General features: G+C 36.9%; 1 protein-coding gene across 1 annotated transcript in view; it reads right to left on the reverse strand.

Moving 5' to 3' along the window:
• The window catches only part of LOC110315603 (complement factor H-like), a 33,860-nt gene that overhangs the window by 3,240 nt on the left and 3,835 nt on the right, over positions 1–26,785 (reverse strand). Inside the window, exon 4 of the mRNA XM_021189616.2 lies at positions 3,703–3,876. Within this exon, the coding sequence (XP_021045275.2) occupies positions 3,703–3,876 (174 nt within the window). The remainder of the gene's footprint in view (positions 1–3,702; positions 3,877–26,785) is intronic.

A 26,785-nucleotide genomic window follows, 5' to 3' on the forward strand; every position in this document is an offset into this window, starting at 1 on the left:
ACCTATCAGAATATAGATGACTTCTTAAAGGAAACTCTGAAAGGAAGAAGGGCCTGGACACACTTTTAAAAGACCACAGTTGTATCCCAGAGTACTGTGGTAAAAAAAAAAAAAATACTCAATAGATATTGAAGGAGAAAACAAGATATACTATGAGAATGCCAAATTTAAAAATTATCTATCCAGAGCTGAGTCCTATAAAAATTACTAGAAATAAAACTCCAACCAAGGAGATCAACTAAAATCAATCAATAAACTCTACTCTAACAAAAGCAGATCATCTACATAACAGGCAATAAATAATATCACAAGAGCAAAAGAACACACACACACACACACACACACACACACACAGCCACTACCAACATAAAACTAGTTGGAACTAGCAATCATTGGTCCTTGTTACCTCTCCATGTCAGTGGATTCAGTTCTGCAATAAAAACGGCACAGGCTAACAGAATGGATGAGAAAACATTATCCACCCTTTTCCTGCATACAAGAGATATTCCTCAACATCAGAAATGGATATTACTCCATAGTAAAAGGCTAGAAAAGATTTTCCTAGCAAATGGAACCAAGAAGCAAGATCATTTTGCCATTCCAAATTCTAACAAAATAGAATTCAAGAAAAATTAATCATTAGTGGTACAGAAAGAATCTTCATACTAATCAAACAGTATATTTCATGAGTATGATATCTCAATTTTGAACATCTGCTCCAAATGCAAGGACACCCACATTCATTAAAAAAAAAAAAAAGAAACGAACTAAAAAAAATTTTACATAACTCATATCAAACACCATATATTAGTAGTCAAAGAATTCAAAACCTCACTCCTACCAATGGACAGGTCATCCAGACCGAAATTAACAGGAAAAAAAAATGGAACTGAGAGATGTGATGAATCGAATGGACTTAATAGAAATCTATAGAACATTTCACCCAAACTCAAAAGAATATACCTTTGTCTCAACACCTCACAGAACTTTCTGTAAAACAGACCATAAACTAAGTCACAAAGCTAGTCTCAACAAATAAAAAAAAATTGAAATAATCCCTTATATATTCTTAGACTACAGAGATTAAAGCTGAACTTCAACAACAACAGAAAGCCCATAAACTCATGGAAACTGAGCAATGTTCTTCCGAATGACCACAGGTTTAAGGAAGAAATAAATAATTTAAGACTTCTGGTATTCAACGAAAATAAAGGCACAGAATACCAAACATATGAGACACAATGAAAGTGGTGTCAAGGGGGAAGTTCATAGCAGTAAGTGCCTTCATAAAGACAGCAGAAAGATCTCATACTAGTGACTTAACAGCACACCAGAAAGCTCTGGAATAGGAGTAGACAGAAGAAAAAAAAAAAAAAAACAACTTGGAACTAAGAAACATTATAGGGCTGAAATCAATAAAACAGAAACAAAGAGAACAGTACAAACAATCAATGAAAAGAAAAAGAGATGCTACTTTAAGAAAAGAAGAGAGACAAAACCTTAGGCAAACTAAGTAAAAGGCAGAGAGAATACAGAAACTAAAAAGTTAGTAACGAAAACAGGGACATAATCCCACAAAGGGTTTAGGACAACAAACCAGACATAAAACCTTCAACCTACAATTTGTCTTGCCAGTATGATGTGACAGGTTAAAGTTGGCACAGGAATTCACGGAGTGGATAAGCAATGACAGATACAGCTTGAAACCCATGCCCTGAGAATTAAGCTCACCTCTGTCACTGACTTGAGGACCAGAAACCAGAGGCTATATGACCCAGAGACCTAGAATAGATCCAAACACGACTGCCAAAGAAAAAAAAAGTCAATACAATAATGCCTAAAGATACTCTGCTATACTCATAGACTGGTATCCAGCCCAGTCATCATCAGAGAGGTTTCACCCAGCAACTAATGGAAACGGATGCAAAGACCCACAGCCAAACAATTATAGGATTTTTGACACCATTGTGAACCCTAAGATTGTGTTGTTTACAGGAAAAACCTGTTTCTAGTTGTGGTGTGGTTCAGCCACAATATACACCTTTAATCAGTCTGGCTGTAATACAGAACCCATTACTACCCACCTGTAATCCAAAACAATGAAGGATTGTAAAAGGAAGCATGTCTGAAAGAAATGTCAAATTGAGTCTCAGACAACTTGACAAATCAGAGAAAGATCTGACAGAAGAGGATATGCCCAGCTGTCATGAGAACAGAGAGAAAGAGAGGCTACTTAAGAGAGAGCAGCACAGAGGAAGAGGATGGGGGACAGGATAACTGGGACAGGTTGCAGAGACAGAACAAGCTAGTCACAACTGAAGTTGGGAGGAGCCAGAGAATGAGAAGAAGCCAGAGGATTAGAACAGATTGCCAGAGTTAATTTGAGGCCAAGCAGAGCATAAAGTCAAAGGCTGAGAGAAAAACCAGATAGAGTCAGTTTGCAGAGAAGTTTAAGCCAGAACAGTTGAGTTGAATGAGTAGGGCAGAGGTCAACATGTACTAGGAAGGTGTGGTCTTACACACCAATAAGTCTCAAAGGCTGAAAACATTCTTGGCCAAGATAAGATTGTACAGAGGCTAGATAAAACGTTACAAAACTAGGCCTACCTTAGCAGAGAGAAGCATTAAGCCTATGAGACAACAATTACTCAGGAGAGCAAAAGTTTTACTTCTGTGCTGAATATTAGACAGAGTTTGGAGAATCCTATGGAAGGAGGGGAAGAAAGATTATAGGAGCTGGAAGGATCAAACACCAAAAGAAAACTCAGAGTCAAGTAACCTGGACTCTTGGGATTTCACTGAGATTCAACTGACAATCAGGGAGCCTGAATCTAACCTATGTCCCCTGTATATATGTTATAGTTGTATATGAAAAGAATGGAGCATCCCAGAAATTAAATACTCTTGATTCATCATAAAACAGTGGTATACATGTGTTGAGAAGCCACTGACATCGTTCAAAGCAACTCTCTCCAGATAGAGAAACAGAATTCCCTTCTTCATATGCATGTTGAACTCAGTATATAAGGAACCACCACCGCCAAAACATTGTATGTTCCATGTAGCTCATGGATGGATTCTAGACTCCTACTGTATCTCTGATCAGTATGTCTAAGACAAGTTAGATTTTGAGAAACAACCTATGCAGAGGCTCATCGGAAAAGGAACTGAGCCCTCTTCCCAAATCCTAGTCTGTGTGGCATGCTGGACATAATGCCTGGAAAGTCTCCTGATGACTGACAGCCAAGAATATCTGACAGCAACACACTGATGCAGAGCCAGCAGCTGAGTCATCTTTAAAGGTAGCTGACAGAAACGAGGGGACAATAAAGGTTTGATATGAGGCAAATATTAATGAGGAATATTTACTATGATGCAAATAGATAAGTAAAATAAGCATTTATGTGACATTATATCCAATAATTTGCTAAAATATTAGAAAATGATTAATTAGAAAAATGAAAAAATATATGTAATTTAAGAAATATAGTCTTCTATAATGTATTTTAAATATTACCTGGAATCTTAAATTTTAATATTACTTACATTAATGCATTAAATATTCACTTTTAAAACTAGAATATTTCTAAGGGTTGTATATAAATAAAGAGTTAAATATTTGCTGTTACTATATTTTCATCTGTGCATATTTAATAGACTAATTTCAGGATCATGGAGATTAAATATGTAAGTGAAGCTTACAGCTACATCTTGGAGGAGGGATCCAGCCATAGGTTGTACACCATGAAATAGTTGATCCGGTTGTAGGATAGAAGCCATTTTTACATTCATATCTGATTACATCACCAGTTCTGTATGTAATCCTGTGAGATGTGTAGATTACATTTGGAATATAAGGAGGTGAGCATGTAACTTCTAAAAAGAAGCAGATATAAATAATGATAAATATTTAATCTCACTAAGATTAAGAGTATAATAAAAGCAGATAGAACGTATTTATACTGATAACTGTAAAATTGACATTGAAATGAATGCATCTTCATATTTTTTTGTTTTTTTCTTTCTTTATTTCTTTTTGTTATTATTATTATTTTCTTTATTTACATTTCAAATGCTATCCTGAAAGTTCCCTATACGCTGCATCTTCATATTTTTAACATATCAGTCAGGCTTCCTCTCTCTTCTCCTGATGTACCTGTGTCATCTGTAATGAATTCTTTTCTCTTTATGCCATCACATATAGTATTTTATGATTCTAAAAATGACATTAACTTCATCATATAGATATTCAGAGCAAGGGACATTATTCCTTCCACTTTCTATTTCTTTGATTGAAATTTCTGGCCTTGATTCTCATTTGGGCTATTTATTAATATTCACATGCTCTTAATTTTAAATAATTGTGAAGATTTTACATCTCTGTCTCTTTGAATTAAACATGTTATTTGATCTATTTAGGGAAACTACTGAATAAGGGAGAAAAAGTAAAATTTTTGACTTTCAAAATCCTGAATCTAAACTTCACATACACCAAGCCATTCCTCAAATGTGGATTTTATGTCTTTTGTGCATTAAATCACCTTAACCAAGATCTGCTAATTGATACCAATGTTACATTAGAAAATTATTTTTAATTAGCTACAGATTCTGCATAAATAAATGTCTTTGCCTTCTAGTTGGATTATATGTGTATGTATTCTTCATTAGTGTTTTTTTTTTCTTCTGTACTTTGTGACATTCAAGATAACCTCTGTAATTTAAAAGCTGTCCCTTATGCTAATAATTTTGTAGTTTAAATAAAAAATCATATAGGTGAATGAATCAGGCACATATGCAGAATTAAAAGGCATAATCAGTTTATGAAATTACAACCTCTATACTTACAATTTCCTCAGTTCATGCTTTTCCATCTAAATCTAATATTTTAATTTATAAAAGAAAGGTAATATGATGGTGTCTGGACATTTTCTTCACAATTCATTCTTAGACACAGTCTGGCACAGAATTTTTTGGTTTTAAGTATTATTTGAATAGTTTTTGCCTTTATATATATATACCTCTAATGTGTACACTTACCCTGGAAGATGTGGCAGCAATCTTTCCACCGGTCTTAAATTTGTGTCACAGTTTACCTGTATTTTTTTAAAATTTAAGTTATATCCTGATTGAAGTCCTTTCCTCTCCTCCTTGTCCCTCCACATATAGACTGTAACCTCATCCCCTCTACCCCTTCTCCTCTTAAAAGGGTCTGGCTTCCTGGGTACCAGTCCACTCAGGCACATAAGTCATTGCAAGATTGGGCACACCCTCTCTTATTAAGGCCAGTCAAGGGCTCCAAGTTAGGGGGAACAAGACCAACAGGTATGCAGCAAAGTCAGGGACAGCCCCTGTTTCAGGTTTTGGGTTCCACATGATGACAGATAATATAAATGTATAGTAGTAAAACATGATCTGAAATAATAATAATATATGACTACTGTAATGGTTTAAATATTCTTGGCCCAGGAAGTGGTATTATTAGGAGGTGTATCCTTGTTGGAATAGGTGTAGCCTTGTTGGAGGAAATGAGTCACTGTTAGGGTGGGCTTTGCCTGTCTTTTCCTGAGTGCCTTTGAAACAAGTTGTAGAATTCTCAGCAACTTCTCCAACACCATGCTTGCCTGGCTGCTGAAAAACATTCCCCCTTCATGGTAATAATGATATATGACTACTGTTATGGTTTAAATATGCTTGGCCCAGGAAGCGGTATTATTAGGAGATGTATCCTTGCTGGAATAGGGGTGGCCTTGTAGGAGGATATGGGTCACTGTTAGAGTGGGCTTTGCCCATCGTTTCCTTAGTGCCTTTGAAACAAGTTGTAGAATTCTCAGCAACTTCTCCAACACCATGCTTGCCTGGCTGCTGCCAAACTTCCCCCCTTGATGATAATAGAATCAACCTCTGAACCTATAAGCCAGCCCCAACTAAATGTTTTCCCTTATAAGAGTTTCCTTGGTCATGATGCCTCTTCACAGCAACCAACACCCTAAGATACCTATTTAAATCAAGTGTGTCTCCTAATTTTTATGCTATTTAACATTTATTTCAAATCAGCCTTAATTGTGTTCCTTCAATTTTTTTCTCTTCATTGCAGTCTGCCTCTCATATTTTCATATGACCATTGTAGTTTTTGATTTTATATTTAGTTTTTCTTAGTAATACAGCTTAACTCAGTACCTTTTTAAGCTAAAGCTATATGATAACAAACAACAATATGGCCAAGTATTTAAGAGGACAAGCAAACAATATGGCAAGAACTTTGTAAAACTGATTAAGAACAAAACTACTTTTTCCCTTGTATATAGATTCCCAAAGTGTACAGGTTTTTTTATTTCATATGTTTTGTAGAAACATTTGGAATGGAATACAATACATCAAGCTTAGTTTTCTTACATTGTAAATCAATTTTACAAAATGTAATCTCTACGGAAAACAGATGCATCAAAATAAGTTGTTCAGGACATTGTGTTAATTTTTTCATTGTTCCTGCTTGTCATTTGAGAGGGTCTATTATATGTTAGAAATCCAAAAGTTCTGAGAAGTTGTTTTAGATCCCTCTGGTCTGGGTATGATCAGCTACAAGAAAGATTTTTTTTTTTTTATATTTTCTTATTTTTATTTTGGTGTCTTATGGCGTCCAAGATTCTTGTAAAGTCAGCTGCAACAAATTGTGTATTCAGCTATATAGTGTCAAAGAACTTAAGGTGCCTTGGTTTAAAGATCATCAACTCAGGTAAACTTTTTCTGCTCCAGGAAAACAAAGTAGAGTGATGCAGTACTTTTGGTTTTTCTATAAGAAACTACTTTTCATCAAGGAGTACATATATTTCTTCAGTAAAACGAAATCCAGTGTTAGAGATTTGCAAGCTTATATGAGTTAAGATGCAGATTTCCTTATTTTCATCATCAAACTTTTATTTAATATCCATGAGAATGCCCTCTGTCACATCTCTCCCTGAGGAAAACGATCCCCAAGAACACAATACTAAACTTTTAATATTTAACTTGTAATCTTGTTTGTGGAATGTTCAAAAGGAAATGTTAATGGAGAGTCATTTTCTCCTCCTGCCTCTTTTCTTCCCTCCCTCTATTCTCTCCTTCCCCTCAACCTCCTCCCCTCTCGCCTAGTGTTCAAAGGAAGCAAGCCTAGGCAGCAGAAGCACATTGGGGAACCAAATATAGATCTCAGTTTGAACACAGATATATGCTAGGAAAGAGTTTTTAAATAGTTGTCAGTAATTCTGACTTTGGGTTAATTCAGTCCAAAAGAGATTCTACTCTGCTGTTATTTGGTGTGGCATGAATGATGTATTGAATCTTAATGTTTCCAATGGAAATCTGGATTCACCTATAGGTGGAATGATTGTTTAAAAGTTCCTCTTAAGACCAAGGCTTGATACAATATAACTATATTATGGGTTATACTTTGATCTTTTAGTGGATAAGTGATCTATTTGGAGGACACCTGGAGTTAATCTTATGCAGAGGTTTAATGCCTAAGGACTACTGAGATAATGCTTCTCTGATTAGGATTCATAAACACCATGAAAACAGATTGTTGAACTCAATGCAATCAACTAAACATGGATTTGTGATACCATCTTTCTTTTCCATTTAGTGTTCTACTTCTTAAATAATGGACATAGAAAGTAAGAATAGTGTGGACCTTGGGCCCAAATTCTGCAAAAAGTCCCACAGTCCCCAGAGGACTCTCTCCCACCCAGGTAACCTATCAGGCCCAGGATTTTAGGATCACTGGTGAGTGGAATACAACATCTGTTCCGAAAGAACTGGGGATGCCTGGGGCCAGCTGGAGCACAGACACAGGAACCCCACCCAAGCAGTGGTTCAGGTTCTTTCTGGTCTGCTATGGTCTACCCTGGTTTCGAATTCAGCAGAGAGCCCCAAGATCCCCAGAGGAGGTACCACTTCCAGGAGCTCTGACAAGCCAAGGATCTTAGGACCCCAGGATCCCAGGAGCTTGGCCACACCAGGATCTCAGGGTCTCAGATGAAGCTTGACTGCCAAGAACTCCCACACAGCCATAATATCAGTATCACGGGATCCCAGAATCACAGAATCACAAAGAAAGCTGGACTCTGAGAGTTCTGACACAACTGGTATTACAAAAAAGACAGGCTCCAATCAGATATATTGAGGACAGGGAGCACTTGAGATAATCAGATGAAAGGAGGCAAGAGTGAGAACAGAAGCAAGAGAAACCAAGGATATTTGGCAACATCAGAACCCAAGTCTCCCACTATAGCTAGTCCTGGATAAACTATCACGTCAGAAAAGCAGGATATGAATCTAAAATCAGTTCTCATAATGATGATGGAGGTCAATAAAAAGGACATAAATAGCTCCTTTAAAGAAATACAGGAGATCTCATCCAAATCGGTGAAAGAGTTTAATAAAACCATTCAGGATCTAAAAATGGAAGTAGAATCAATAAAGAAACCACTAAGGGAGACCACTCTGGAAATAGAAAACCGAGGAAAGAAGTCAGGAGCCATTGATGCAAGCATAACCAACAGAATAAAAGAGGTAGAATAGAGAATCTCAGGTGCAAAAGATACCAAAGAAAACATTGACACAACAATCAAAGAAAATGTAAAATGCAAAAAGATCCTAACCCAAATCATCCAGGAAATCCAGGACACAATGAGAAAACCAAACTGAAGGATAATAAGTATAGACAAGAAGGAAGATTTCCAACTTAAAGGGCCAGTAAATATCTTCAGCAAAATTATAGGACAAAACTTCCACAACCTAAAGAAAATGATGCCCATGAACATACAAGAAGTCTACAGAACTACAAATAGTTTGGACCAGAAAAGAAATTCCTCCTGTCACATAATAATCAAAACACCAGATGCATAAAACAAAGAAAGAATAATAAAAGCAGTAAGGGGAAAAGGTTAAGTAACATATAAAGACTGATCTATCAGAGTTACACCTGACTTCACCCCAGAGACTATGAAAGCCAGAAGATCCTGACCAGATGTCATACAAACCCTGGAGAACACAAATGCCAGCCCAGCCTACTATACATAGCAAGTCTCTCAATTATCATAGATGGAGAAACCAATGTATTCCGTGACAAAACTGAATTTACACAGTATCTTTCCAAAAATTCAGTCCTTCATAGGATAATAAGGGAAATGCCAACAAAAGGAGGGAAACTATGCTCTAGAAAAAGCAAGGTAGTAATCTATCAACAAACCTAAAAGAAGATAGCCACATGAACAAAATTCTAACTCTAACAACAATTATAACAGGAAGCAACAACGACTTTTCTTTAATATCTCTTAATATCAATGGACTCAATTCCTCAATAAAAAGACACAGACTAATAGACTGGATATGTAAACAGGACACAACATATTGCTGCATACAGGAAACACACCTCAGTGACAAAGACAGACACTACCTCAGAGTAAAAGGCTGGAAAAAGTGTGAGCTGGATATCTAATGAATAATCAACAGATAGTCATAGACCTTTAATGTCAAGAACTGCAAGCCACTGGAGAAAGAAACTAAAGAAGATACCACGATAAGGAAAGATATCCTATACTTATAGATTGGGAGTATTAACATAGTAAAAATGGCCATCTTACCAACAACAACCTACAGATTCAATGCAGTTCCTGGCAGAATTCCAAAACTATGATTTTATAGACTTTGACAGAACAATACTCAACTTCATATGGGAAAAAAACAAAACAAGACAAACAAACAAACAAAAAAATCCAACAACTGAACAATCCTGTACAAGAAAAGAACTTCTGGACGTAACACCATCCCTGATTTCAAGCTGTTCTACAGAGCAAGCATAATCAAACCTGCAAAGTATTGGTATGAAAACATGTAGTTTCTCAATGAAATCAAAGTGAAGAAAAAGAAGTAAAATCACACAGACACTTGATCTTTGACAAAGAAGTCAAACCTATAAAATCTGAGAAAGATTATCTCCAACAAATGGTTTAATTGAGTTTCTGCATGTAGAAGACTGCAAATAGATTCATATCTATTACCCTGCACAAAACTCAAGTCCAAGTAGATTAAAGAAATCTACATTAAACACTGAAGAAAAATAGGTAGAAGCCATACAACATCTAAAAACTGAAGATGACTGTGAGGAAGCAATATTTTCCAGAGCCAGCAAAGAAGATGCCCATATGAATTCAGAGTATAGTAGGAGTATGCCCAGGACTGCAAGTTGGTCCAAGGTAGAGCAACTCCAGCACAATGAAGGAAGATGGGCACAGAATCCCATTCTAGATGGGATTTTCTCCCTTTCATCCCTGACCCCATCCTCAGTGGATCACGAAAATATTCCAACTATTCTTCCCTCAACACAACTTATTTCTCACCCTGTGACATTAGGAGACATTCCCTGGGAATACACCAGCTGATCAGGCCAATGAAACAGGTAAGCTAACATAATATACTTACTAATCAGTCCTATGTTCTGGATCCAATCCCAAGTTCCCATCCCTAGATCTTCAATAGAATTCCTACAGTTTATTTGATGCTGCTTTCTTCCCCATCACCCTGCACATATGCCAGGTAATCCAGTTGAGTTTCCCTCATAACTTCTCTTACATACTTGGTGTCTTTTTAAAGATGCCAAACTCATGTAGACCTTCATTATTGACATAGAGGGCACTCTTGTCATGGAAGCAGGTGAGATGACTAAGATGTTCCTTTCTCCCTTTGTCCTTCCAGATACAATTACAGAGTCTAATCATCAGCTTTGCACTGGAACACTTGTAACAACATCCATGCGGTGCACTTCTACAGATTTCACAGGTCTTCCCCCTCCTAAACTTTGTCCCTCCACTCATTGCTTTTTTCCACCCCCAGGCCCAACTTTAGTATGAATTCCCTGATAACCCACAATGCACTACTACTAGGGAAGCAGGTATCTTAACTATAGAACTTCACCTTTACTTATATTTCCCCAGATCCAGTTCCCCTATTCCCTATAAAGTAGCACTTGTTGGGTAATGTCTCTATAGTGTATGCACTTATTCTAAAGACACTACATAATGAAATCTTGGTGGAACATACTGAGTTCTTTCTTTTTTTGTCTGCACCTTCAGTCAATTCCAATTCCTAATTGTCATCTCTATGTACCTAGAAACACATTATAACTGGAGCCCCTAGTATCCCTACTTATCAAGTTCCAGCCAGAGACAGCTTGAACATTAACACCATAGATTTCCAGATGGCAAAAGGCAAACATAAGAATCCTACTAACAGAAACCAAGAACACTGGGCACCATCAAAACTCAGTATGCCCACAAAAGCAAGTCTTGGATACACCAATACACCCGAAAAGTAAGAAATGACAGGAAGCAACAATTAAGTTTCTTTGATTTCTCTTAACATCAATGGACAATATTCCCCAATAAAAAGATATAGACTAATAAATTGACAACACAAACAGGACCCAACATTTTGCTGCTTACAAGAAACTACCTCAGGGACAAAGACAGACACTACCTCAGAGTAAAAGGATGGAAAAAAATTTTCCAAGCAAATGGTCAGAAGAAGCAAGCTGGGGTAGCCATTCTAATATCGAATAAAATTGAATTCCAACCCAAAGTTAGCAAAAAAGACAGGGAGGGGCACTTCATACTCATCAAAGTTAAAATCTATGAAGATGAACTCTCATTTCTAAATATCTATGCTCCAAATGTAAGGGTAGCCACATTCATTAAAGAAAATTTAGTAAAGCACAAAGCACACATTGAAACTCACACAATAATAGTGGGAGACTTCAACACTCCACTCTCACCAACACAGGAAAAAGCAACTAAACAGAGACACATGGAAACTAACAGAAGTTATGAAACAAATGGATTTAGCAGATTATCTACAAATCCTAAAACAAATGGATATACCTTCTTCTCAGCACCTCATGGTACCGCCTTCAAAAGTGATCATATAATTGGTCACAAAACAGGCCTTAACAGATATAAAAATATTGAAATTATCCCATGCATCCTATCAGATCTCCACAGAGTAAGGCTGATCTTCAATAACAGCATAAATAATAGAAAGCCAACATTCATGTGGAAACTGAACAACACTCTACTCAATGATACCCTGGTCAAGGATGAAATAAAGAAAGAAATTAAAGACTTTTTAGAGTTTAATGAAAATGAAGCCACAACATACCCAAACATATGGCACACAAAAAAAGCATTCCTTAGAGGAAACTTATAGCTCTGAGTGCTGCCAAAAAGAAACTAGAGAGAGCATACACTACCAGTCTGACAGCATACCTAGACGCTCTTGAATGAACTGAAGCAAATTCACCCAAGAGGAGTAGAAGGCAGGAAATAATCAAACTTAGGGCTGAAATGAACCAAGTGGAAACAAAAAGAACTATTCAAAGAATCAACTAAACCAGGAGCTGGTTCTTTGAGAAAATCAACAAGATAGATACACCCTTAGCCAAACTAAGTAGAGGGCCCAGGGACAGTATCCTAATTAACAAAATCAGATATGAAAAAGGAAGACATAACAAAGATCCTGAGGAAATCCAAAATAACTTCAGATCCTACTACAAAAGGTTATACTCAACAAACCTGGAAAACCTGAATGAAATGGACAACTTCCTAGACAGATACCAGGTACCAAAGTTAAATCAGGTTCAGATTAACAATCTTAACAGTCCTATTTCCCCTAAGGAAATAGAAACAGTCATTAATAGTCTCCCAACCAAAGAAGCAGAAGGTCCCCTACCCAATTCACCTATGAAGTCACAATTACTCTGATATCTAAACCACACAAAGATCCAACAAAGAAAGAGGACTTCAGACCAATGTCCTTTATGAATAAATGCAAAAATACTCAATAAAATCCTCGCAAACCAAATCCAAGGACACATCAAAATGATCATCCATCATGACCAAGTAGGCTTCAAACCAGGGATGCAAGGATGGTTTAATATATGGAAATCCATCAATGTAATCCACTATATAAACAAACTCAAAGACAAAAATCACATGATCATCACCTTAGATGCTGAGAAAGTATTTGACAAAACCCAACACCCCTTCAAGACCCATAATTAACATAATAAAAGCAATATACAGCAAACTAGTAGCCAACATCAAAGTAAATAATGAGAAGCTGGAAGCAATACAACTAAAATCAGGGACTAGACAAGGCTGCCCACTTTCTCACTACCTACTCAATATAGTACTTGAAATCCTATCCAGGACAATTCGACAACAAAAGGAGATCAAAGGATACAAATTGTAAAGGAAAAAGTCAAAATATCACTATNTACAGATGATATGATAGTATATATAAGTGACCCTAAAAATTCCTCCAGAGAACTTCTAATCCTGTGCAGTAGCTAGATATAAAATTAACTCAAACAAAACAGTGGCCTTTCTCTACAGAAAGGATAAACAGGATGAGAAAGAAATTATGGAAAAAACGCCCTGCACAATAGTCACAAATAATTTAATATAATTGGTGTAGCTCTAACTAAGGAAGTGAAAGATCTGTATGAGAAGAACTTCAAGTCTCTGAAGAAATCCAAGAAGATCTCAGAAAATGGAAAGATCTCCCATGCTCATGGATTGGCAGGAATAATATAGTAAAAATGGCTATCTTGCCGAAAGCAATATTCAGATTCAATGCAATCCCTACAAAATTCCAACCCAATTCTTCACTGAGTTAGAAAGGGAAATTTGCAAATTCATCTGGAACAATAAAAAGTCTAGGATCGCAAAAACTATTCTCAACAATAAAAGAACCTCTGGGAGAATCACCATGCCTGACCTCAAGCTGTATTACAGAGCAACTGTGATTTAATCTGCATGGTACTGGTACAGAGACAGACAGTTGGATCAATAGAATAGAAATGAAGATCCAGGAATGAACCCACCCACCTTTGGTTACTTGATCTGTGACAAGGGAGCTAAAACCATCCAGTGGAAAAAGATAGCATTTTCAACAATGGTGCTGGCACAACTGGCAGTTATCATGTAGAAGAATTGGAATTGTTCCATTCTTATCTCCTTGTACAAAGCTCAAGTCTAAGTGGATCAAAGAACTCCACATAAAACCAGAGACACTGAAACTTATAGAGGAGAAAGTGGGGAAAAGCCTCGAATATATGGGCACAGGGAAAAAATTTCTAAAGAGAACAGCAATGGCTTGTGCTTTAAGACAAAGAATTGACAAATGGGACCTCATAAAATTGCAAAGCTTCCATAGAGCAAAAGATACTGTCAATAAGACAAAAAGGCCACCAACAGATTGGGAAAGAATTTTTACCAATCCTAAATCTGTTAGGGAACTTATATCCAATATATACAAACAGCTCAAGAGGCTGAACTCCAGAAATTCAAATAACCCAATAAAAAATGGGGTACAGAGCTAAACAAAGAATTCTCAACTGAGGAATACTGAAGGGCTGAGAAGCACTTGAAAAAAATAATCAACATCCTTAATCATCAGGGAAATGCAAATCAAAACAACCCTGGGATTCCACCTCACAGCAGTCAGAATGGCTAAGATCAAAAATTCAGGTGACAGCAGATGCTGGTGAGGATGTGGAGAAAGAGGAACCCTCCTTCATTGCTGGTGGGATTGCAAGCTTGTACAACCACTCTGGAAATCAGTCTGGTCGTTGCTCAGAATACTGGACATAGTACTACCAGCAGATCCAGCAATACCTATTCTGGGCTTATACCCAGAAGATGTTCCAACTGGTAATAAGGACACATGCTCCACTGTTCTCATAGCAGCCCTATTTGTAATAGCCAAAAGATGGAAAGAACACAGATGTCCCTCAACAGAGGTATGGATACAGAAAATGTGGTACATACAATTTCCAAAACAGAAGAAAATTAAGAAGGAAGACCAACACATGGATACTTCATTCCTCCCCAAAATAGGGAATAAAATACCCATGGAAGAAGTTGCAGAGGTCAAGTTTGGAGATAAGACGAAAGGATGGACCATCCAGAGACTCCCCCAACCAGTGGTCCATCCCATAATCAGCCAACGAATGCAGACACTACTATATATGACAGCAACATTTTGCTGAAAGGACCCTGATATAGCTGTCTCTTTTGAGACTAGGCCAGTGCCTGGCAAATACAGAAGTGGATGCTCACAGTCATCTCTGGGATGGAACACAGGGCCCCCAATGTAGGAGCTAAAGAAACTACCCAAGGAGCTAAAGGTGTCTGCCACCCTATAACTGGAACAACAATATTAACTAATCAGTAACCCCAGAGCTCATGTTTCTAGCTGTGTATGTAGCAGAAGATGGCCTAGTTGGCCATCATTGGGAGAGAGGCCCCTTGGTCTTGCAACCTTTATATGCCCCATAAAGGGGAACACCAGGGCCAAGAAGTGGGAGTGAGTAGGTAGTGGAACAGAGCGCGAGGAGGGTATAGGGAAATTTTGCAATAGCATTTGAAATGTAAATAAAGAAAATATCTAATAAAAAATTTAAAAAAAAACAACAAACTACCAGTCATTGATTCTACAGAGATAACTCAGTATTTAAGAGCATTTCCTGCTTCAGCAGAGGAATAAGTTTCAATTTACAGTACCTACAGGTCAGCTCACAATCATCTGTAACTCCATTTTTCCTGAGTACCTAATGCCCTCTTCAGATGGTCACTGCAGACAACATTCCCATCCATGTTACACAGACAGTCACACAGGTAAAACCTCCATGAGGATAAAATATGAACAAATAAATCTTAAATAATGCCTTTGGCTTAATATTTTCACTGTATTTTAAATATCTTCTGTTGATTTTACTTTTTTATATAAGAGTAATTGTATATCCTATTTATGTTAAAATTATCATCTTAAGATTAGTCGGCCATCAATGGGAAGAGAAGCCCTTGGTCTTGTGAAGATCATATGCCCCAGTACAGAGGAATGCCAGCACCAGGAGGCAGGAGTGGGTGGGTGGGAGAGCAGGGTGGGGGGGTATAGGGGACTTTGGGGGCAGCATTTGAAATGAAAATGAAGAAAATATCTTATAAAAAAAGAAATCTTATCTAGAGAGCATGGCTAATGAATATTATCCTCTTCATTCTTTTTCCTTGGGTTTGAGAAGACAACATAAATATGCTACCTCTAAAGTTGTATAAAGAGGTGAGAGACTCTCAGGACTCAAAGGCTGGACCTTAGATGAAATGCCCTACACTGGGGAGATAGTACTTGTAGAAATGGTAATTTTTAAAATAGGTGTCACTCCTGCATGCTAAATCAAGTTTGGATGAACTATGTAAGTAGACCTATAACCCATAAGGAAATGGAAGCAATCATTAAAAATCCCCTAATCAAATAATCCCAGAGCTATGTGGTTTGAGAGCAGAATTCTGCTTTCAACAAAGCATTAATGTCAATACTTCTCATATTAATCTAGATAATAAAAACAGAAGAAGCATTGCTCAACTCATTTGAAAGACATTTAGGTTGTTTGCATTCATTATCTATTGTGGAAAGAGCAGCNATGAACATAGATGAGCAAGTNTATGTGGGTTAAGATGTCAACCGATTTGGCATATGTCAAGGCATGATATTGCTGTATCATGAGGTACATTTATTTTAGACATATTTGCATTCTCCATTGAAGATGCACTAGCTTGCAATATTGATAAATGTCTCATAAGTTTTCCTTTTTATGACCCCTCCAGCATTTGTTGTCAGGGTTTTGGTGTTGTTTTGGTAGTGGTGGTGTTTGTTAATCTTTACTATACTGACAGAGTCAGATGAAATCTCTAAGATGTTTTGAGTTACATTTTCTTAACTACTATGTTTCTAGATCCTTTTTTGAGGAATTTATTATTTTCCTTCTTCTTTTATCTCTACTCTTTTAATTACACTTCTTTCATTTAATACATTCCAACAACTTCTCCCTCTACCTCAACTCTGTCCAGTTCATCCTCTAACTCCCCTTTCCCCAGATCACCCCTCCTCCATTTCCCTTGAAAAAAGAACAAGTATCCCAGAAGTATCAACCAAACATTGCATAACATGATGCAATAAGACTTAACATAAATCCTCCCATTTTTCTTCTGTGAACTCTCTGTGCAGATCCTAGAACTGTGTTTTGAATGGGACATTTATTTTTGTTTTATTAATTTCTTATATTTTAAGCTCTTTATGTATTCTAGATATGAAAAAATTAAATTAGGAAAATAATTTACTTTTATCATTTAATGCTGACATTAATGGTAGAGATAATGATAAATTAAAAATAAATTTCAATTTTCATGTTCTACACTGGTGGTACTTCCTACTAGTCGTGTGATGACTATTCCTCATTGTCAACTTGACTGCCTCTGTAATTAAGTAAAATCCAGACATAAAGGACTTAACTTTGTGAAAATTTTAGCTTTATTTTAAGTGGGTGAGTTGTCTTCTAGTCAGGACTATTGAGGTAGGAAAGTAAACATCTTTGATCTGGAGCTTGAGGCAGAAAATATGTCTCTCATTCAGATCTTGAGGAGGGAAGGCACACCTTTAATCTGGACCACAATTCTGCTGGAAGCCTGTGTAAGGNCATAGTGGAAGGAAATTGTTGCTCTTTACCTANCTAAAATATCCATTTCTTCAGAGACATTAGAACATAATTCTTTTGGATTGCAGAGTATATTAAATACAAACTGAGATGTACAATCTTGTGGACTAAGTAACTATGAATTTCCATTCATAGACAGCCTTGTTAGATTAGATGGACTGTAAAGCATTCTAATAAATCTACTTTTCTCACAGAGATATAGACAGACAGACAGACAGACAGACAGACACACACACACACACACACACACACACACAAAGGGAAAAAAGAGAGAGAGAGAGAGAGACAGACAGACAGACAGACAGAGACAGAGAGAGAGTGTATGTGAAAGTGTTTTGAAACTGTCATGAATAGGGATTGAAGACAGAGGCAAGTAGGGAGCCACAAACTAGGAAGTTAGGTTATAACAACTAATTCATTCATAAACAGCAATAAACAAGTAAATGTCAAAATGGGATTGCACTCATTCACACACACACACACACACACACACACACACACACACGCAAACACACATGCATTGCTTTCGGGTCTCACTGGGGCACAGTCCATGGTGTGGGCTTGTCTCATTTGGAGGAGAATGTCCAGGTCATCTCTCACCATGACAGCCTCTCCTTAGGTTTCTGAGAGCAGATGCTACCCCTGGGGTTTTTAAATTATTTTTATCCAATCATAATTAAGGCATTCACACATTATTTCACCAGGGTTCAACTTTATCACACTCACTCACACACTAAAGGCTTGGTTTCCATTTCAATTTTCTTACGTTATTCCTTTGGGGGAGAAAGAGAGAGAGAAAGAGGAGAGAGAGAGAGAGAGAGAGAGAGAGAGAGAGAGAGAGAGAGAGAGAGAGACTCATCCTAGTTCTGTTAATGTAGAGATCCTTCGCTAATAAAGATTTTGATATAAGAAGTTAATTGAGAACAATAAAAATGTAAGGAGGAATCTTTTAAATACCTGGAATAAGGTTTTCTATATTTTAAAACTTAAAAGAACTGAAGCCTATCCAATAATCCCCTTTCCTGGGATCTCAGAGACTCCTGAAACCCATGATTTAATGTATATTACAAACTTGAGGAGATATGTGTATTTGATTCACCAGTTGTGCTTGGCAATGAATTTGTCAACCCTGTATATGAAACTTTTGACATTTGCAGGGAAGATGAGAAAAATGATGCTGTGGGTTGGTTACTCTTAGAAATTCTAGATCAGTTAGCAAAGGATAGGGATTAGTTTCATGGTAAAATTAACATCTCAAGATATGGGGAATGGCAATAAATAAATCTGTAATAAAACCAACTGACCCCAGGTACAAATAAATAGCCTAAAGTTTTCTGCATGTACTCTAAAAGAAAACCCCTTTAGCAGCCACACAGCTCACATTATGGTATGTCAAACTCAAGTCGTCCTTATGAATATAGCTGAATTATAGTGAAAATCCAAGTCTCAGTCTCTGAAAGTTCTGCTAGCTAAAGTAAAGGCATTAATTTGTAAAGAATGGATCCCGTAATTTGATGTAAGGATACGTAGGAAAAACATGTTGAAATGGAGAACTTGGAACCCTCATATAATCAACGTGTACTTTTTCTACTAAGGAAGCAGTATCCTCATCCCCAACCCCTGACATATTGCCTTTTTTCTCCTTTGACTGAAGAAATTAATCTTTCATTGTCCACTAATCTAGTAGTGTTTGTCTCTGAAGAAAATGAGAGGTAATATACACAATATCCCTCAGGGGTAATCAATAGTTTCCCCTAGATGTACAACCAGACTTAAAGCACAGTAGACTATTAGAGGGGAGGTAGAAAGTGTAGTCTAAGAGATGCAACATGCTACTAAGGATCTTACTCAGTTTGCTAGTTTATTCAGGCATAATAAATCAGGAGCCTAGGGAACAAGTGTAGGAACAAATTTTAAGGCTGTGGGTTAATGGTAGAAGGAGCATGAAACTGGATTGTGATGAGATTATTGATATAGCTCCATTGAGTGGAGATTTCAAGATTAATAAGGAAGCCTACACAGTTTAAAAAATGTCAGTAGTTTGTTTCAAAGATTGACTGAATGATTGATCAAAAGATTACCCACTAAGAAGGAGTTGGAGGGTGCCTGATGTTCCCCGACTTAGTATTGGAGAAGGAGTTTCAAGGGTCATGGGATTTGTAAAACTAGAGTTGGTATTCTAAGAAAAATGTAAACCTCCATAATTGGAACGCCTAGAAGACATGCCCTTCATGAATCCTATGATATAAAAAATGGTGAGAGGGACACAAACATACTTAAGGAGTTTTGTTGTCAATGTTTTCCTTGTGGCAGAACTTAGGGTAGGAAACATTATGTGAATTATTGAAATAATTCACATAATTCAGTTATGTGAATTAAAAATAATGGGTTTAGTTGTGTCCAGGAGTACTAGAAGCTAGGTAAAGCACTGAATCAGCAAAGGCAAGATGATTGTAGTTACCTCAATGGGCAGCATAGACAACTCAGTGTGCATCATGGTCCAATCATAGTGATAAGCATAGGCAAAACAAATTGTATGTTGGTATGAATATGGACCTGTCATATGGGCTTATAAATCATGGTATTTTCAATCATGATATTGATAAGAGACCAGTGAGTATTTGTTTGATCTGTATACGCAGAAAAATTGTCAAACAGATAAAAGAAAGATTCCATTGGATCCTGGCAAAAGCCAATCTCAGCCAGTTAATCAATTTCCAGACTTGAGCCAGTTTGTAAACCCAGAATGCCTTGAATGAAGAGACAGCCAGATACACCTGAATAATTATATAGTGGGAGAAAAGAAACGGTCAGACTTTCCAGGTTTATTTGATGCTAGTTCTAGTTGATGCTGCTTAGGGAAGATTTTAAGAAATACTGTGACCCATCAGTTAAAGTGGGGACTAATGGAGATCAGATGACTAATGGAGTTTTCATTAATTAACTTGGCTAAACCCTGACATTCAGTATGTCCAGTGGGTCCCTGAACTCATTCTGAGATTATCTCCTCAATACAAGAATGTGTTAATGAGATTGATATACTTAAATGTTCACAGATTTTTTTTTTACATTGGTTCCCTGACATAAAGAGTGAAGGCCACTGTGGTTGGAAAGGCTAAATGGCCTCTAGGGTTGTCTCTGCCAAAGAAACTAGTGATCAAATAGCAGTATAATATCGCTAGGGTAATTAGTGCCAGCAACAATGATGTAAAAGATGTGTGGGTGATGGTTCTTATCATATCTCCTTTAAATCTCCTATCTGGCTAGTGAAGAAGACAGATAAATCATGAAGTATAACAGTTGATCATCAGGCAGGGACTCCATATACAGCTGCTATACTAGATATATTGCCCTTACTTGAAAAAAATTAACAAGTCTCCTTGTTCATGTTATTAAGCCATTTGTCTAGAAAATAATTATTGTTTACTGGTACTTTTCCATAAGGAACACCAGAATCAAATTTCTTTCAGTTTTTAAGAGCAGCAGTAGACTTCCTCAGTTTCACTTCATGAATATATTAATGCTCAAGATCAGTGTCCTAAATGATGCAATGTTTTGAATGTGAATGGGCCCCATAGACTCAGAGATTTCAGTGCTTGATCACCAGGAAATGTAGCAAGCATGTGCTTGTTGGAAAAAATGTGTCACTCAAAGTGGGTTTTGGGATTTCAAGTGGTCAAGTCAAACCTGATGTCATTATTTTCTGTTGCCTGCTGATATGCATGAAGGATTCTCAGTGACCTCTCCAGCACAATGAATGCCTGCATGCTAATATGCTTTCCATCATGACAATAATGAACTAAACTTCTAAATGTAAGAAAGCCTCAGTTATATTGTTTATTAAAAAGAACATAATGGTCTGGTGTTTCCTGACATAAACAGAACACTGTCTCAGAGAGACAGGATCATGATCATCTGTAAATTCTTCAAAGTATCATGTTGGTGAACTATGATGATAAAATGCTGATTGAACCAGGTAAGCAATAGGTAGCAACCATTTTGAACTCACTGGTAACACATATGGGTAGCAGAGGGTGGATTTCTAAAAATTGTATGTGTTCTTTTTCACCAACAAAAGGAAGAAAAACTTCTAGAGGGCCTATTTACAGTCTGGAGAAGTCACATTCCTCACTCCAGTTGTATTACTCTGGTGCAAATACTAAGTGACTGCTAACTTTGGGTTAGGCCTAACGCAGGAGAAATCTCTTCCAAATATATAGGCTGATGTGCAGGCTGATCTACTACTTGGACAATGTGATCCAGAAGACTTGATGGTACTTGAGCTGTCATTGGAATGCTCTCTGGAGCCTGTCACAAGCAACCTTAGGTGAATTACAGAATAGACCTTTGGGATTTTGGAGCAGAGCTCTACTATTACCTGCAATCAAGCTATTCTCCATTTGAAAAACAGCTCTTAGATTGCTATTGGACCCTAGTTATCATTTGACCTGGGAAGCCCAGATGAGGTAAGAGTTATCTGACCCACCAAGTCATCAGGTAAGAAGTACACAGCAGCAGTTTATTCTCAAATGAAGGTGACCTATGCATGATTGCATCTCAAAAGCTCCTGAAGGCTGGAACAAGTAAATTACACGAAGAAATTGGCCAAATGATTCTTAAAAATGCTTCTTGCTAAAATACTCTGTGCTGAAAAGTGTGTACCAAGAGCCTCATGGTGTGTTCTTTATGATTTAATTGACTGATAAGGAGAAAACTGGGGCTTGATTTAACAGTGGTTCTGAATGTTATAGAGGCACAAACCAGAAATGTACAGGTACACTTTTATAAACCCTTTTGCCAATGCTGAAAGTCATGGGTTAAGAGAAATCTTCACCATGGGAAGAAGATTGAACAGTATACATAGTCATATATTTTGTTTGAAAAGAGAAATGGTCAGATATGCACTTGTTCACTGATTTATGGGCTATAGCTAATTTTTGGTTGGATGGGCCTTGAGGAATATCATGATTGGAAAATTAATGATAAGGACCTTTGTGTAAGAAGATCTATATAGATAGATCTTTCCAAATTTGCCAAAGGTATATAGAAAGGTGATTCCCATGGAAATGTTCATCAATAAGTGACTGTTGCTAAGGAAGATTTCAATAAGCAAGTAGCCTAAATGCCTCATTCTGTGAATAGTCAACTTCTTTTCACAGACATCCCTGTCAATGTCCAATGTGCCCATGAACAATGTGGAGATGGTGAGATGATGAGTTATATACATGGACTTGAAAACATGGACTTCTACTCACCAAGGCAGCCCTGGATATAGCCTTATTCTTAGTGTCAAATCTACCTACAGCATAGACCAATACTGAGCTCCTAATGTGGCACCATACTCTTGGAAACTAGCGAGCAACCTGGTTACTCTGAATGCTCTGAAGCCTTCAAGTACTAGTAAATATCTTAACAGCTTCTGAACACAGATGCCAATGTAGATAGGCAATGTTTTTAAAGAAAACTTAATAATATATGACCTTATTTATTCCCACTCTTTATCATTTTTGTAGAAATACATTTCTAAATAAGACTTTAAAGTTTATAATGATACAGAAGTCTAATGAGGTTTTCTGGGTTTCTGGTAGGGACAAAATAAGCATAGACATCTATATGTTATACTTATGCTAAGTATATCTGAAATTCTTAGACATAGTATTTTCAGTAAATATTACATGAAGAAATGAGATATTGAAATATCTAGCAAAGAAATTCAAAACTCATCTAACTACATAATATTGTGCTATATATTTTTCTTTTAGAATACTGAGTGCCCTTGTGAGGACACAAGAAAAGTCTGAAATCAAAAGTACTGGTTCTGTTTAGTAAGATCTCAAAAGGAGCATCATGAAACTGAACCAAACTCAAACATTTTAAGGTAAAAAACAAAATATTCAAGATTCAAACAAAATTAATGTTTTAGTGTGAAGGAAAGGGAAAACAATTGGTCATAATGCATGAATGTTCTTATTCAAAACTGAGTAAACTCAAATAGGACAAGTCCGATGAAGTTCCTGGAAATCCATCTACTGAAACTGCTTAAAGAAAACATCTTGCAAAAAAGTCAGTAGAAAGTCATCATCACACTGGATCAAGATCAAAGAGAAAGTGTCTCCTATCTATCACCATGCAGACCACAGAAATAAAAAGAGGATGTAGAGAAAGAGGAACACTCCTCCATTATTGGTGAGATTGGAAGCTTGTACAACCACTCTGGAAAACAGTCCGCCAGTTCCTCAGAAAACTGGACATAGTACTACCTGAGGATCCACCAATACCTCTCCTGTGCATATATCCAGAAGATGTTCCAAGTGCTAATAAGAACACATGCTCCACTATGTTCATAGAAACCTTATGTATAATAGCCAGAAGCTGGAAAGAACCCAGGTGTCCCTCAACAGAGGAATGGATACAGAAAATGTGGTACATTTACACAATGGATTACTACTCAGCAATTAAAAACAATGAATTCATGAAATTCTTAGGCGAATGGATGGAACTAGAAAATATTATCCTGTGTGAGGTAACCCAATCACAAAAGAACTCACATGATATGCACTCACTGATAAGCGATATTATCCCAGAAACCTAGAATACCCAAGATACAATTTGTAAAACACATGAAACTCAAGAAGAATGAAAACCAAAATGTGGACACTTTGTCCCTTAGAATTGGGAACAAAACTCCCATGATAGGGCTTATAGAGACAAAGTTTGGAGCTGAGAAGAAAGGGTAGACCATCCAGAACCTGCCTCACCCAGGGGTCCATCCCATAACCAGCCACCAAACATATACACTATTGCATATGCCAGCAAGATTTTGCTGAAAGGACCCTGATAGCTGTCTCTTGTGAGGGTATGTCAGTGCCTGGCAAACAAAAAAGTGGATGCTCACAGTCAGCTATAGGATGGAACACAGGGNCCCCANTNGAGGAGCTAGAGAAAGTACCCAAGGANCTGAAGGGGTCTGCAACCCTATAGGTGGAACAACAATATGAACTAACCAGTACCCCCAGAGCTCNTGTCTCTAGCTNCNTATGTAGCAGAAGATGGTCTACTTAGCCATCATTGGGAAGAGAGGTCCCTTGGTCTTGCAAACTTTGTATGCCTCAGTGCAGGGGAANNCCAGGGTCAAGAAGGGGGAGTGGGTGGGTTGGGGAGCCGGGCGGGGGGGGGATAAGGGAGTTTGGGGATAGCATATGAAATGTAAATGCAGTAAATACCTAATAAAAATTGAAAAAAGTAAAATAATTAGAATATATGATTAATCATTTATAAGTAGGTTTATCAATCTCAAGTACATTCATAGGGAAGCTTCAGTAACCCTTTTCCTTATGAAAAATGTGGAATACTAGTACTAATATAGCCTCTAAGTTAATATGGTAGTCACTGAGAATTATAAGAAAGTATAATATATTAATGTAAAAACTGATTTTAAAAATCAACTTATTTTCACTGAATCTGATTTGTTGCACATAAATATTAATATGAAAGTAATAACTTTCCTATTCTTACAACATAAAATTGTTTCACTCAGATTTGAAATTAGTGCCATACAATTTCCAAGTCACATATTAAAATAATTTGTTTAATATAATGGGAAAGTAAAATTTATAAAATAATTTCTAATGTATCTGAAGTTAGGAAAATGTAGTTAGTATATTTTGCAATTAAAAAAACAGAAGAAACATGTGCACAACCTTTACATTAAACCATTTGTTATACTTCTAGTTCTAATTGATAATTAATTGTCAATTATTCGATGCAAATTAAGAATGTAAAACATTCTCCAATATGATAATTTTTCTTCAATTTTTGAAATTGTTGAGTTTTACCCAAAATAAATAAATAAATAAATAAATAAATAAATAAATAATGCTTTTCTGCCTTAAAATCCCCATTCTTCTGATGTATAAATTATAAGTCACAATAACAAGATAAGTTAAGAAAATATGAATCATTCCCAAGACAAGCTGCTCTGTTTTAGATGTGTGTTATTTCCCAGATGATATCAGTTTGAATGTTTACATTCCTTTACCCATTTACCCAATCATGTAAGGCCAAGGCTTGAATGCCACAGCTTGCAATTTTTTCCCTATACAAACCCTAAGCTCCTAGATCTGAGTGTCACTCTCCTTCCTATTGCATCAGGAAAGTTTGTGGCCCAAGCTCCAGCTGGAATAAAGACTTTCATGGGCTTTTGTTGGAGGTGTGATTTGTGGTGGTCTCTTTATTGTTCTTGTATTTTTGTTTTTTGTTTTTTCAGTCTGGGCACAACCAAAGCTTCATCAAGTTGGAATTTGGTGGTATCTGTACATTGGTCTGTCATAGGCTCCTTATCTGGGGTAGGTAGATGTTTGTATATTGCCTCCATGCAAAAAAATTCTCACATATAAGAATGTTACATAAATAGTTTCATATTATATTATATTTTATTTTATTTTTGACATGCTAACACTGACCGTCAGGTAAAGTACTGTCTCATGGAATTAATATCCCTTTACTTAGGGTCTATTTTAGTAATGTATAGTAGAAAGCCCTGATTTCATAATATTGAACTGCTAATAATCAGAGAAACTAATGATAATCATTTGTTTAGTTTGATTTTTTTTAAATATGTAAGTGACTTGTTGCTGTTTGTCTGTTTATGAGATGTCTTCATTTAGAGTAAAAGATCTGAGCACATTTCCAGGTTTAAAACCTACCCAAACCTACCAATCCTTAAATCAGAAACCCCACCAATCCCTGAGCATGAATACACACCAATCCCTGGGTTTATCTTGAAATCTCCCCATTCCCCAACCCTGGGAATGTTCATTCTCCTAAACTCACTCTATATACCCTCCCCTGCCCACCCCCTCCAAGCAAATCTTATATTTACCTGCCTCCTGCTCAGTTTCCTGCTGCATCTTGGCTTAGCAGAGGCAGTCACCCTCTTACTTTAAGCCCCTTGAGGTCAGACAAGTGACCAAGCCCCACCTCCAGACTACTATAATGGCAATGTCCCTTGAGATGCTAATGGCCAAGTCCTTCCTTCAGGGGAGAAAAGGACCCAAGGTAAACTTGAAAATTTCACCAATCACTGAGCTAGTTCTGAGACCTGGTTTAAAAAAAACAAAAAAACAAAAAACAAAAACCACTAATTCCAAGGTGCCCTTGAAAGCATACGCACCCCTGAGGCCCCCAAAATATCCTATACAA

The sequence above is a fragment of the Mus pahari genome, unplaced genomic scaffold (genome assembly GCF_900095145.1).
Source record: "Mus pahari unplaced genomic scaffold, PAHARI_EIJ_v1.1 scaffold_8317_1, whole genome shotgun sequence".
NCBI lineage: Eukaryota > Metazoa > Chordata > Mammalia > Rodentia > Muridae > Mus > Mus pahari.